Below are 12,356 nucleotides of genomic sequence, written 5' to 3'. Positions count from 1 at the left end.
ACAGTCGCAGTGTAACTCAAACATTCATCAGGCATCAGTCCCAGTGGCTCTAAGCAAATTCTCGCGAAGTCGGACACTATGGATGTATTGCCCTTAAAAAACACTTACTCACAACCAAAGGAACCAATATCCAGTCATGGAAAGGCTGGACGTTTGACCAGGTCCAGGAAAGGGCACAGGCACACTCTGCGACCAAACCCATGGAACTAAGCTGTAAAGGTCGCTAATGTCACTAACTAATTACTTGATCGTCCTTGCTCCTACAGATCAATACATACCTCGTTTTCAGGGCAACGCACTGGGATTTCAGGTGGCATGGCTAAGTGGGATACGCTACCGGAAATGAACATGATTTCAATGAGAGACTGCCTGAGTTTCAACTCTATAATTATCTTCATACGCGGGTGTGCACAAATGGGGGTCAACGTTTTCGAGATAAGGTCCGGCTTTGGCGGACTAGTCGGACAGGTTGCTACGGGCAAGCTCTCTAGCTCAGGCAACCAGGCTTTGATTCTGAAGTCTGCTTCGGCGACAGTTTTGTTGTAACCCTACAAGTATCTGTTGCAGCACTGTGACAGGGGTCGATCTCTGTTGACAGGTAACGTCGTGGCGCGGTCCTGACGCAACCTGCTTTGTCTCCAGAGTCCTTTTCAAATTCTTATCATCTTCTTAGCCCTGCAGCGCTGACGGTGCTCTACGTACTACGTAATGCATGCTACTTCACGTAATACGCTTTTATCCTGAGGAGTCATTTACTCTGTATGAATATTTGCTGCTCAACACTTTAGTCTTTTGAAGGACTCTCAAGGGATGGAGATGTGCGAAACTCGCACTCGAGAGAGAAACAAACTTCTTGCTGTTGCTTATCGAGCTATAACCGTATACAGGTGTTATAGGTGACCTCTCGGCCGGCATTCGACCTTGACTCTGGCTTGCAATCTTATTTTTTAAACCGAAAATTTGTATTGGAGTGCGCGTGCGAGCAAGGCCATAGCAAGGCAAGCCAGCCCAGTGTCAACTGCCACCGGATTATCAAGTACTTTGTCAGTTGCACCTTTTTTTGTCGTGAAGTAAGTTAGCTTCGAGTATCGTCACTGACGATTGTGGCTTGGAAGTAGTTAGTTGGAACCCCAACGCGTGTCACATATCAACGCGACTTGAAGCTAAAACAAAGCCTGGAGGCTACCGTGCGTTGCAATGCTAGCGCTAGCTGCTGGAAGTGTACGCGAAGCAGGGTGTACGTGCTTTGACTGCCAGTTACACACGTAGTAACACTGTCTGCCGTCGGACATCGTGTACTTTGCAATGACTTTAGACTTGTAGTCTAGAAAAAAAACTGAGCGCTGTCACTTGTCAGTGGCCACCACAGTCTGCCGCCGGCTGGTGTGAATCGTTCGCACCTATTAGTATTATCCGCAGGCCACACACATACACGCGGGCAGGACGGAATGGCGTTCGCGCGCCGTTTGCTGGACGGCAGGGACGAGTCTCCGCAATCAAGGCCATCTTCGCCGTCCTCCCAATCGCCTCTTCACAAGGACGAGCGGAAATTAGCCAAATCAGGCAGACACTTGTGGAGTCAGCAGGGCAAGCGGGTGTCCAGAACGCCATCAAAAGAGCAGAAATGGGCACGGGAGTGGACAGCTATCCAGAAAAATAGTACCTTGCCTCGGAGTGGCGAGCAAGCTCTCGACCGTTTGCCATCCGGTGGGAGCTGTCCCAACCTCGCCGAACAGGGCAGAGGAAACATTGCCGATACGAATAAACACGACTGCCTGCAGATCACAAGAAGAACTCTTGGAGTTGGAAGAAATGCAGCTGACGACGAGGAGAAGCGGAAGAAGGACGGGAGGACGACCACGGAGATACAGCCCCGGGGTCATCAGCATCTCGCCAGTGCCGCCATGCAGCGTCAGTACGGCACGGAGGAGGAGGGTGGCGGCGGCGGCGGTGTTGTCGATGCACCTTCGCCCGAGGACGTGACGGCGCAACAGAGTCGCATACTGTACAAGTTGAATGCGTACACCTCGACGTTTGATGGAGGAGACGCCGGCGACCTAATGTGCTTCGACGGACAGATCACGAGCTACGGAAGCGCAGCTCTGATCGGAAATGATGTGCTAATTCGACTGGACGAGGAAGGTGACGATGAGGATTACGAAAGCGGCGAGCTGTTGACTAGTACGCTGCGTGAGAGATTGCTAAATCGCAGTACTGGATCGCTCGATGATCTAACTATCCGCTCCACTCCACATCAGCAGAAAGATTGGGCAGCATGTCCGTCAGGCACAGGGAGCTTGCCACGCGATTTCACTGCCGAGCACAGGACCAGAATGCTACAGCAACCTGCAGTGCCCCAGAACAGCGTATACAGACATAGTGTGAGTGTGCCAGTGGGTCGGAGTGGTCGCCACACTCCGCCCAGGAACATTTTATCAGCGATCGATGGAGGTTTTCACCCGAAACCGTCGTCCATAACGTGTCGGCACCTCGCCCTGAGACGGGTCAGTTCGCAGCCGTTACTGGAAAATCAGGAACTCGAGAAAGCGATCACGCAATGGCGAGACCAGGAGCCTCTGGTAAGGTGTGTGTGTGTGTGTGCGTGTGTGTGTGTGTGTGCGTGTGCGTGTGTGTGTGTGTGTGCACAAGCTGCTATGGCTTCTGCTGTAGCATCGCTATCATCGCCTCCGACGATGGGCGTCCAATGGTGTGTGTGTGTGTGTGTGTGTGCATGCCTGTGTGCGTGTGTGTGTCTGTGTGTGTGTCATCTGGGCAAGTAGTCATCGTATTGAAAGTCGTAGTAGTCATCGTACTTAAAGTATTCGTCGTACCCGTAATGGTACAGTCGACCCCTGATATATAGCGCACCATTGTGCAGGGGAATTAGTTCTTTATAACAGAAATGCACTTATTCTGTAGATTCCATAAAAAATGAAAAAAAGGCCGGCACAGTGGGTTGGTCTAAGACCATGATTGAGAAACGAGAGGTACCAAGTTCAAATCCTGCTTGGAAGCGGAAGGATTTTTTCCAACCGTGCTGCGACCCACAGTTAATTGGGAACTCGTTGCCTGGCATGAGTAAAACACGGATGTGGCAAATGGGATTTAGGCCTTCGGCCTATGGTTGGTGGATCTGATCTATCCTCCCCCACCGCTTAGGAAGCCGCATCTGACGCCTGATCATGGGGTGGTGGCGTCCCACGGAAGCGGAAAGGTGGTTCTTGACCAGAGAGTTGTATGACTAATTGTTCTTGACCTGCCCGGTACGCAAACCCGTCGAATTTTTTTCTTCAAACTGGGACATGTTCAGCGGTTCGCTATACAAGTATCACGAAATTCGCTATAATTATGCAAGTTCATTATAAGTGGAGTCAACTGTACATTGAATTTAAAACCAGTCGAAGACGACAGCTCAAGGGACCTTCCAAACCGGGGTATCCATAACCAGATGGTCTGCTTATCCAGGGTCATTTGACCGGACATAGCATCTATTGGTCCTGGTTGCGGTGGTCTTCTGGGACAGGTGGCCACCTTATCGGAGTGGTCGCCATGGCAGGTTTTACTGTAGTTATACTGTGTGGCACCGTGAATATGAGGTAGCAACGTGGGCGGGGCTGGTCCTTGTTGCCGAGCGTTGCCTCCACCAGCGCCTGTAACGGTAGAGCCTAGACTGGAAAAACTGAGCGTTGAGTATTTTTTAGAACTATACGTTTAAATGGACGGAAAAGAGCCATATTGCGTGAATACCAGATGCCAAACAATTGCATCAAAATTTCAAATTATTGAAATTGTGTCAGATTTGAATATGTACTTTTCACTTATCTACTTGCGTCCAGCGAGGGTATTGGCGATTGAGAAGACCAGGAATAGTCGATGGGTGAGGAAATTCACCTGCCTTGATTATTTCAGGCCATCGCTGCGCTCCCTCTCGCTGCTGCTTGGAGAGCGAATACTGCAATGGCTTCAGCGATGGAAATTCTCATTTTCGATTTAGATCCTGAGATTATCGCTACTACAACTCTCTCCTGGCGTTCACCATCACTAGTAGACATCGACAACAGCTAGAGCAAGCTATATTCCAGATACAAGCAGCGTAACCGAACGAAAACACGATCGAAATTGCTAAAATATATCGCAGAGCGCTGAAATTGCAAAGCGCACTTTTCGCCGCGATCGTTCTCCATACTTTCAAATGGCAACCTACCCACATCATACATCAAAATTTGCAGTGGGATCTCAGCTGCCCAGCGCAACAAACCGCGAGTCGATCGGAGCAAGGACGTCGAACGGCGCGGCGCAGTGCGGTGCGTCGAACCGTAACGTACGTTACGGTTCGAGATGGGGCTGGTACACAAAGGGTTAAGGCAAAAATTAAAATTTCACCAGTTGTAGTCTTTGGGGTGCTGAGTCGAATGGTCCTGGTCCGAGAAAACTGAGACGCTCCCTTCCTACTTGAATCCCAATCGAACTCGCGCACTTCCACCGAAACTGGGTGACTGCGCCCTACTAGATGGGGATTTGTATGCAAAATGTCACTAAAAGGGCCATTTCGTTCTTATAAAAGCACGGATGACCGTGATTGGCCCATATATTGTAGTCTTTTGGACGCTGAGTCGACTGGTTTTGGTCCGAAACGGCTGCGATGCAGCGTTCCTCCTCTATTCCCAATCGAACATGGTTGAACAACCGGTCACGTGCTCCTGGGTGCCCAAATCACCTGGTCACCACGCCAGCAGGCGACAACTTTCACACCAAGGTTCAACTCGAGTGACAGGACTGCACCCAAAAAAGGTCAAACAGGCTAGTAAGTTGTACCCTGCAGGCACGGTGACCAAGTGACTGGCGTACGCAGCAGCACGTGACCGCTTGTTCAACCATGTTCGATTGGGAATAAAGGAGGAACGCTGCATCGCAGCCTTTTCGGACCAAAACCAGTCGACTCAGCGTCCAAAAGACTACAACATATGGGCCAATCGCGGTCATCCGTGCTTTTATAAGAACGAAATGGCGCTTTTAGTGACATTTTGCATACAAATCCCCATCTAGTAGGGCGCAGTCACCCAGTTTCGGTGGAAGTGCGCGAGTTCGATTGGGATTCAAGTAGGAAGGGAGCGTCTCAGCTTCCTTGCACCACGACCATTCGACTCAGCACCCCGAAGACTACAACTGGTGAAATTTAAATGTTTGCCTTAACTTCCCCTTTAACCCTTTCACTGCCACTGTCGACGAAAGTAGACAGCGCATTCATGCACTCTGAGTGCCACTGTCGACGAAAGTCGACAAGCAAACATGCAGTCCCCAGTGCCACCGTCGACTTTTGTCGACAGGCAGACTTCACCCAGTTTGGGCCGCTATTTTTGAATATTGGAGATGTTTAGCCGTGGTAGATGGCCACTAGGCCCTAGAAGAGGTCCATACCCATCGAAATACGCTGCCAGAAACATAGGTTGCCATTTGAAAAAAATCGAACCAGCGTCGTTGAAAATGCGCATCTGATTTTTAGCCGAGCGGCGCGGAAGAAATCGGTTCTCACGCACTTCCACCTTGCTGAGTCGGTGCCAGTTTTTTTCTCTTTCCCGTCAACTTTCATTGCAAGGAGCACGACATTTGGTTCAGACTTGACGCCTAGCTATTGCTCAAGACTCCAGGCGGCTATCCATTGCGATAGGCGGTTGGAGTCATGGGTAGAGACAACCACACGACGGATTCCTCGCGAACGCATTCACTGCAAACTTGGCGGAAACAGCGCTGGCGGCGCTCACTGAGTCCAGAACTAAAATTTTCTAAGGCCTACCACGTTACAATGGCGACCAGCACAGTCAAGAGACACTACAGGTATGTCAGCTACAACATAATTATATTCTTTCTACAACGACACCTACCTCTGGCTCAGTACCTGACGATCTACTGCAAGCTGATGCGAAAGTGCAGTACACCCGCGAACGCCGCGCTTGTCAACGGAACCGGGAAGCGCTTCACTCTCCGAAGTCGAAATGTATTCGGACTGCTGCTAATCGGGAGAACAAACGACCACCATGGCGGCAGAACATTCCGCAGCTGTTCACCGACACGATCCGCTTCACGAAACGACTTACGATCGTTCGTTCTCCGAGTTTTCTGGTGACAGCAACAAGAATTTCGTCCGCAACAACAGGACGAAAGTCTCTCGCAACTGAAGTCCTGTTGTCACGAAGACAGAGAACATTCCGCACGCCATCTCTTCTGCTTCCAGTGTTGTAGCTCTCCGGTCCACTGGCAGATCTTTCAATCCCAGCTAACAAAAAATAAGGATCTGCTTCTCTCTCCAAAACAACAACTAACTTTACTTCGCGAGTGTCCGGGCCGGTCGTGTACATAGTGTATGTAGCGCATGCGGCGCACGGCGCACTTTCGCATGACATGACATGCATTTTTGCACAGCGGCTGGCGCTAGAGCGCGCAGCACGTTTGAACTTCGGATTTTGCGATTTTTTTCGACGGCAATTGCTTCCTTTATGAGTTGTCTACCTACGATGTATACTTTAGAAAGCGATATTCCGTACAGAAAGTACCAAAAAATCCATGAGAAGTTGGCCTTTCGATTTTTCGACCTGGAGGTAAAAAGTGCCTGGCAGGGAGGGGGTGTACAGCTCAGCTGACAGCCTGGCAGGGAGCGCCTTGTCACCTTGAGTGGTCAGCTGGCAGTGAAAGGGTTAAAAGATTATTTTTCATCCGAAACTCAACAGTGCAGCCGCACACAATTTAGAGGTTTAATATGCAAATGATTTCATGGCGGATTTTCTAACGCACGCCAAGTATACCAGCGTGGGTCAGCGGATTTTCTGTTGGCCGCTAGTGCAAGATTTAGTGCAGCGCTGTGCCGCGACTTGGCGAAAGCATCTCTACCGATGATGTAATCGCATAGCCTGTATAATTTATAGAGGCCCAGGAAGAGGAGAGGTATAGGCTTAATGACCTATTGACTTATGGAACTGATGTTTGGCGTGTTGTCTGATTCAGGTGAAGGACACACATCGATTCGCCGTACGCACGTTACTGTCACGAGTAGGATCAGTGCCGGAAGCGGGACCTTTGACCACGATGAATCTGCTGGAGACTCTGCAAGATGTAAGTTCCCCATGCATGCATGCTCTCTACGTATTTCTGTTGTCTGTGACTTTGGCTGCGTATTCCTTTCTAATCTGCCTTGCTCTTTGTTTTGCTGTCCCTTTGTCTCTTCCTTGTTTTCTGGTTGGAGTGCTGGGTCCCCGTCCCCCCCCCCCCTCCACACACTCAACTGCCCCCCCCCCCCCCCCCCACCCTCTCTCCATTTTACTCTCACTCACTCACTCACTCGCGCACGCTCTCTCTCTCTCTCTCTCTCTCTCTCTCTCTTTTGTGTCTCTTTGTGCCTCCTGGTAATTCCCCCTTTCTCTGTCTCTTTCTTCCTCCTCCCCCTCTTTCATTATCACCAGCTTTTTGTATCATAATCATCTTTATCCAATTTACTACCCGCAGATATGTTTGATAGGAGACGAGAGGCATTCACAAGTCGTCAGCGAAGAGAGTACGAACATGGTAAGCATATGCTGATTCAGTGTGTGGACTACCTGCTGGTTGTTGTATCTTGCGTTTAGGTGATGAGTCCAAACTGTGACCGTAGTCCTATCATTGGCAGGGGGGGGGGGGGGGGGGGGGGTAGGGGTAGAATGCCAAAGCTCACAGATCAGGCTAGACCATATAACACTCATCTTGGCTGCTGTTATTTCAGACATTACGGGTGTACATCCACTTTCGTTACGTTAGGCATCTCTCTTTCATAGCTAAATTGCTGGGGAGCATTCTTCCACAGGCAGCTGCTTCTCTGACTCAGTTTTATACTTACCTGTGCTGGTTTATTGCCGAAACGACTAAACAGATTTGTGCACCGCTTAAGTTTTGGTTTTTGGGTAAATGGGTCCCGCTGGTTTCTTCGTTTACATCTTTCAAAAAAACATTTTGTCCGTGGCTCAGCAACTGAATTATTGCGTAATATGGTATTCTGCCGTCGTTGTTCCTGTTCTCAGCGTGTATGGTGTTTCATTCTTGTCTGCTTGCAGCCAGCTGGCCATCAGTGTCTTTCAGTTCATGGTAAGAGAAGCAGTATCTGTCCACTAGGGTTGTTTGTACATGCGTTCATACCCCCCCGATCACTGGCTCCTTATTCTATACCATACAGAAGTATAAGTTTGGCCGCTGCATGCACTGTACTTTACTGGTTGAAAGTCAAGATAAGTCGACTCCCCATGCTGGGGGCCTAGGTTTCAGATGTAGTCAGACTCTGTTTGGATCCCAGTAGCAAGCTGACTGAATCCTTATTGAAATGAAGTAGTTTATTTCCTACTTCTAAGTTCGTAAACCATTGTAAACGTATATCCGATAACATTTGGCACTCAATACACTCGCCTAGCATAGGTTTCCGGGGAGGGGAGTGGAGGGGGGGGGGGGGGTTGTAATTTAGATACCGCCCCTGTCAGTGGCACAATCGTCTAGTCGCCACCCGGATATGCTGCGCTGCATTTTCAGCAATATAGTGCTCAGCAATCTGGTGTGTTGAGTGGCACGATTGTCAGATGTCTTGTTGGACGGCGACGCACTCGTAAAGTGGAATGTGTCATTCATGACGATTGCTAGTTGTATGTTTGTTTTTACTGGCAATACGAAGAAAAACGTGTATTGGTGTGTACGTGTGTGTGTGCATGCATGCGTGTGTACATGTTTGTGTTTATGTGTCCTAGTTGTGGAGGCGCGAAGTCTTGCTGCCAAGGACCCGAATGGTGAGGACAGATGTCGAATGCATTGATGATTTGTGTTCTTGGTATGATGTCTGCCTATTTTGAAGGGTACACTTTAGCCGCTGTAGAGTGTGAAAAAGCCTTGCAATAGTGATCCAGTAGAATGTTTTTGGGTGGACACACGCATTCCCAAAGCACTGCAAAGGACGAACTGATTCCGTTTCATTATAAACATTGTTTCATTCGTACCTGCCCATGGCATATTGCCGAAAGGTTTTACGGTAGGACTTGGTTTGGTTCTTTGCAGTGCTTTGAGAGTGGGTGTGACCACCAGACTACTTTCTACGTATGAAGCTGCAAAACAAAATCACGGTTCACGTTAGATTCGGCTGGAGACCGAGTTTTCCGCATTCCCAGGAACGTCACCATCCTTTAGGATCAAGGCGCAGATGCAGCTCCTAAAGCAGTGGGAGGTGAGTAGATCAGACCCACCACAAAGTGGTCAAAGACCGAAAATCCCATTTCACTGCCTCCATGTTTCTTTCGTGCCGGGCCGCGAGTTCCCAAATTAACTGTGGGTCGCAGCATGGATGGAAAAAATCCTTCCGCTTTAAAGCAGGACTTGAGCCTGGTAGCCTCTGATTCTCAATCATGGTCTTGGACCACCCCACTATGCCTGCCTGAAGCTGCAAGGTGCCGCGAAATTACTTCTCCATAGTGATTTAGCTCACCGTAAAACAAGTTGGCAGAAACTGGAAGCTCCATTGTTGTGCCCAGCCACTGGAGCTTGCAAAGTGTGACGTCATGACTGAAGTAGCCCTTGGCAACATGACTAGGATCTGCCATTTTGTTGTCACCGATAAGTCTGTTATGATGTTGCAGATACCGATGCGGGTAGTTTTACGGGGCCGATCTCTCAGTTCTTCGGCACTCGAACGTACTGTAGAATACTGGAAGACATGGCTTTCGTTCTGGTCTTCTATTATTCCACTTTGTTTTTTTTTCAGGCTTTAGCGACCCCTATGTGATCATCGGCATGGAGAGCAAGACACGGAAGACGCATCGGCACTTGGACGAGTAAGCGGCCATGCATTTCTTGCACCATGTTCTTTCGTATTAGGGTGTGCACGCTCCACTGCAGCCACTTCATTACATGAAAAGCCTACACACACTATCCTCAACAGGGGCGTCGGACAGTATTTTAGTGTGGTACGGACAACCATCTGAAGCACAGTTTATTCGTGGGGGAGCGGTGGCCGAGCGGGAACAATTTGGAAATTTAGAATCCAGATCAGTGTATTTTATTGATTCGCGGGGTACCTGGGTCAAAAAGTGGTACGGCCAATACCGTAGTGACCGTGCCGTGTCCGACGCCCCTGCTCAAAGCAAGTAGTCTCTTCGCTGCAAATTACAAATTGCTCAATCAAGTTTTCCGCCAGGAGCCAACACCAGGCTTCATGTTCTGTCTTTAAATTAGTACTTCCAAGCGGTTGGAGAGCTGTGTCTTCAAACGCAAATGCCACCAAAGGGTTTATGTGGAGGCTTACAGTATCTGGTCAAGTGCTAGTCTCTATTGTTCTTTGCCTTTTCTGTGAAACCACTATTACTTCCAGATAGAATAGTTCTGCGGCCTTTTCAGAAGCCTGATTCAGACCGACTTAAGGCTTTGGCTCCGTCATAAACCCACTATTTAGCAAAAGCCATCATTTTCGTTCTAATTGTGTCGCCTCTCAGTCATAAGTAACGTTTGTTAGCCTGATGTTCACAAAATTGGGCTCTACTCTCTTCTCAGCACGAACACCATGAGCTACAGTATCACTCGACGAAATTAAATTTTGATGTGCATGCCCAGCTTCTTTAGCCTAGCAAAGTAATTCTATCAGCAGGAACACCCTCAATCCCTTTCACCTTCAGCCATTTCAGTTTCCTTGCTCGCCCAGCTCTGATTGTTTTTTTACTACCGCAGCTGGCAGCCAGCAACAGGATCTATGCAAGAATTTCGATGACTTGTACTTGAGAAAAGGGGGAATTCCCCGTTTCATACCCGAAAATGTGCTTGGAGCGAGAAAAGTGAAGTCACCCAACTTTCGATCACGATATATCAAGAACGTTCGTTTGTTGCAGACAACTAGCGAGAATATATTGTTTACTCACTTCTCTTTTGTAAATATTCACCCTGTATTTATTTATTTATCTAAGGATTCCCCAAAGGCTGTCCTCCTATCGAGGGGTTTTCTTGTATGGGTAATGAGTTGGCGTTTTTCAGCCTTTACTGTGCCTGATTTTGTTCTTCTCCACCTGTGCAGCTTTTTTCACATCGGTTTGAACACACGGCTAAACGCCAAAATATCTCCGATGAGAATGGCGACACGTGCCCGCTCGCACTCCCCGCCGCGGTCTGACCAGCGGCAGAAGACGATGTCGTCCATGCTGGGAGGTGGTGATCCGGGTCACAACGAGGGCATGTCACGGTACAAAACAACGGAGGTCGTCTACCGCTCGCTCAATCCCAAATGGGACGAGACCTTCTCTATGTGAGTAATTCAAATCGAGGTAGGAATATCAGGGTTCTAACCAGGTTAAAATAGTAGGGAGGCGGGCAGGTGAACAAGTTATCACGTGATTCATTTTTTCCATTTTCCACGGTCTTGCCATGCAAGTACAGGGCGAACCCCCAACTCCATCCAAGACAAATGTGGCTTTATGATACCGCGCTGCCCCCCGCCCCCCAACCCCTCCTTTGAGAGAACCCTGAATGTAATTATGTAGGCGAGCACAGTTCATAGGTTTACTGTATGACCTGTATGACCTGGATTACAGCCACGGACCTTTATACGAACGTTGCTATATAAACCCTGAAGCGTTTGCGACCGTTTAGTTCGTGAATTACGATGACGGACTATTTTATACTATGATGATTGTCTCGAGTCTACAGTTTGCACCCACCCACCTATTTAATAATTAGCGCGATTTCTCTCCCCCCCCCCCCCCCCCCCTCCCCCCCCCTCCCCCCTTCGCGACGATCATGAACGTTTCAGAATCGCAAAAGTTTCTGGGTTAGCAGTATAGTATTTTGATTAAAAATTCACGGTTTTGGTGAGACTGTAACTGAGTTTTCCGAATCCATAGGAACGCCACCAACCCGGGAAGATCAAATTCGCAGATGCAGCATTGTTATGGTACCCTCTGTTTGTTTCTGACATAGACTTTTGCAGTAGATTGACCAGGACGTAATGCAGTCCAGTGTTTATTGTTGATTGATGTTCTTTGTGCATTTTTCCTATGTCTTTCTGATCACTAAAGGCGTGTTGATGACCCGAACAAAGCCGTCCTGGTGCTCTTCGTCGTGTAAGCACTTCTGGACTCCACAGTGCAGGCTGTTGTGCGGTCAAGTGTTGGATTCATGTATTCTGCTTGTGCTGTGTGTGTGTGTGTTTGTATGTGTGTGCGTGTATGTGTGTGTGTGTGTATGTGTGTGTATGTGTGTGTGTGTGTGTGTGCGTGTGTGTGTGTCTGTGTGTGTGTGTTCCGGAGGCGGCAAGATCTGGATCGCCACTTGGAGCATTGCCTTCCTCCCCCTAACCTCTCTGACAGTACCTCCCA

The 12,356-nt window shown here is 48.9% G+C and overlaps 1 protein-coding gene across 1 annotated transcript; it reads left to right on the top strand.

The window, feature by feature from the left end:
• Positions 1-446: 446 nt before the first annotated feature.
• LOC135830367 (uncharacterized) lies at positions 447-12,211 on the top strand. Its single transcript, XM_065342630.1, has 8 exons — positions 447-2,579; positions 7,000-7,107; positions 7,498-7,557; positions 8,079-8,109; positions 8,757-8,795; positions 9,761-9,830; positions 11,060-11,287; positions 12,057-12,211. The coding sequence occupies exons 1-8, from the start codon at positions 1,449-1,451 to the stop codon at positions 12,103-12,105; spliced, it is 1,716 nt and encodes a 571-aa protein (XP_065198702.1). The 5' UTR covers positions 447-1,448; the 3' UTR covers positions 12,106-12,211.
• The last annotated feature ends 145 nt before the right edge of the window (positions 12,212-12,356 follow it).

The sequence above is a fragment of the Sycon ciliatum genome, unplaced genomic scaffold (assembly GCF_964019385.1).
Source record: "Sycon ciliatum unplaced genomic scaffold, ocSycCili1.1 SCAFFOLD_1745, whole genome shotgun sequence".
Lineage (NCBI taxonomy): Eukaryota > Metazoa > Porifera > Calcarea > Leucosolenida > Sycettidae > Sycon > Sycon ciliatum.
This window is presented reverse-complemented; position numbering and strand designations above follow the sequence as displayed.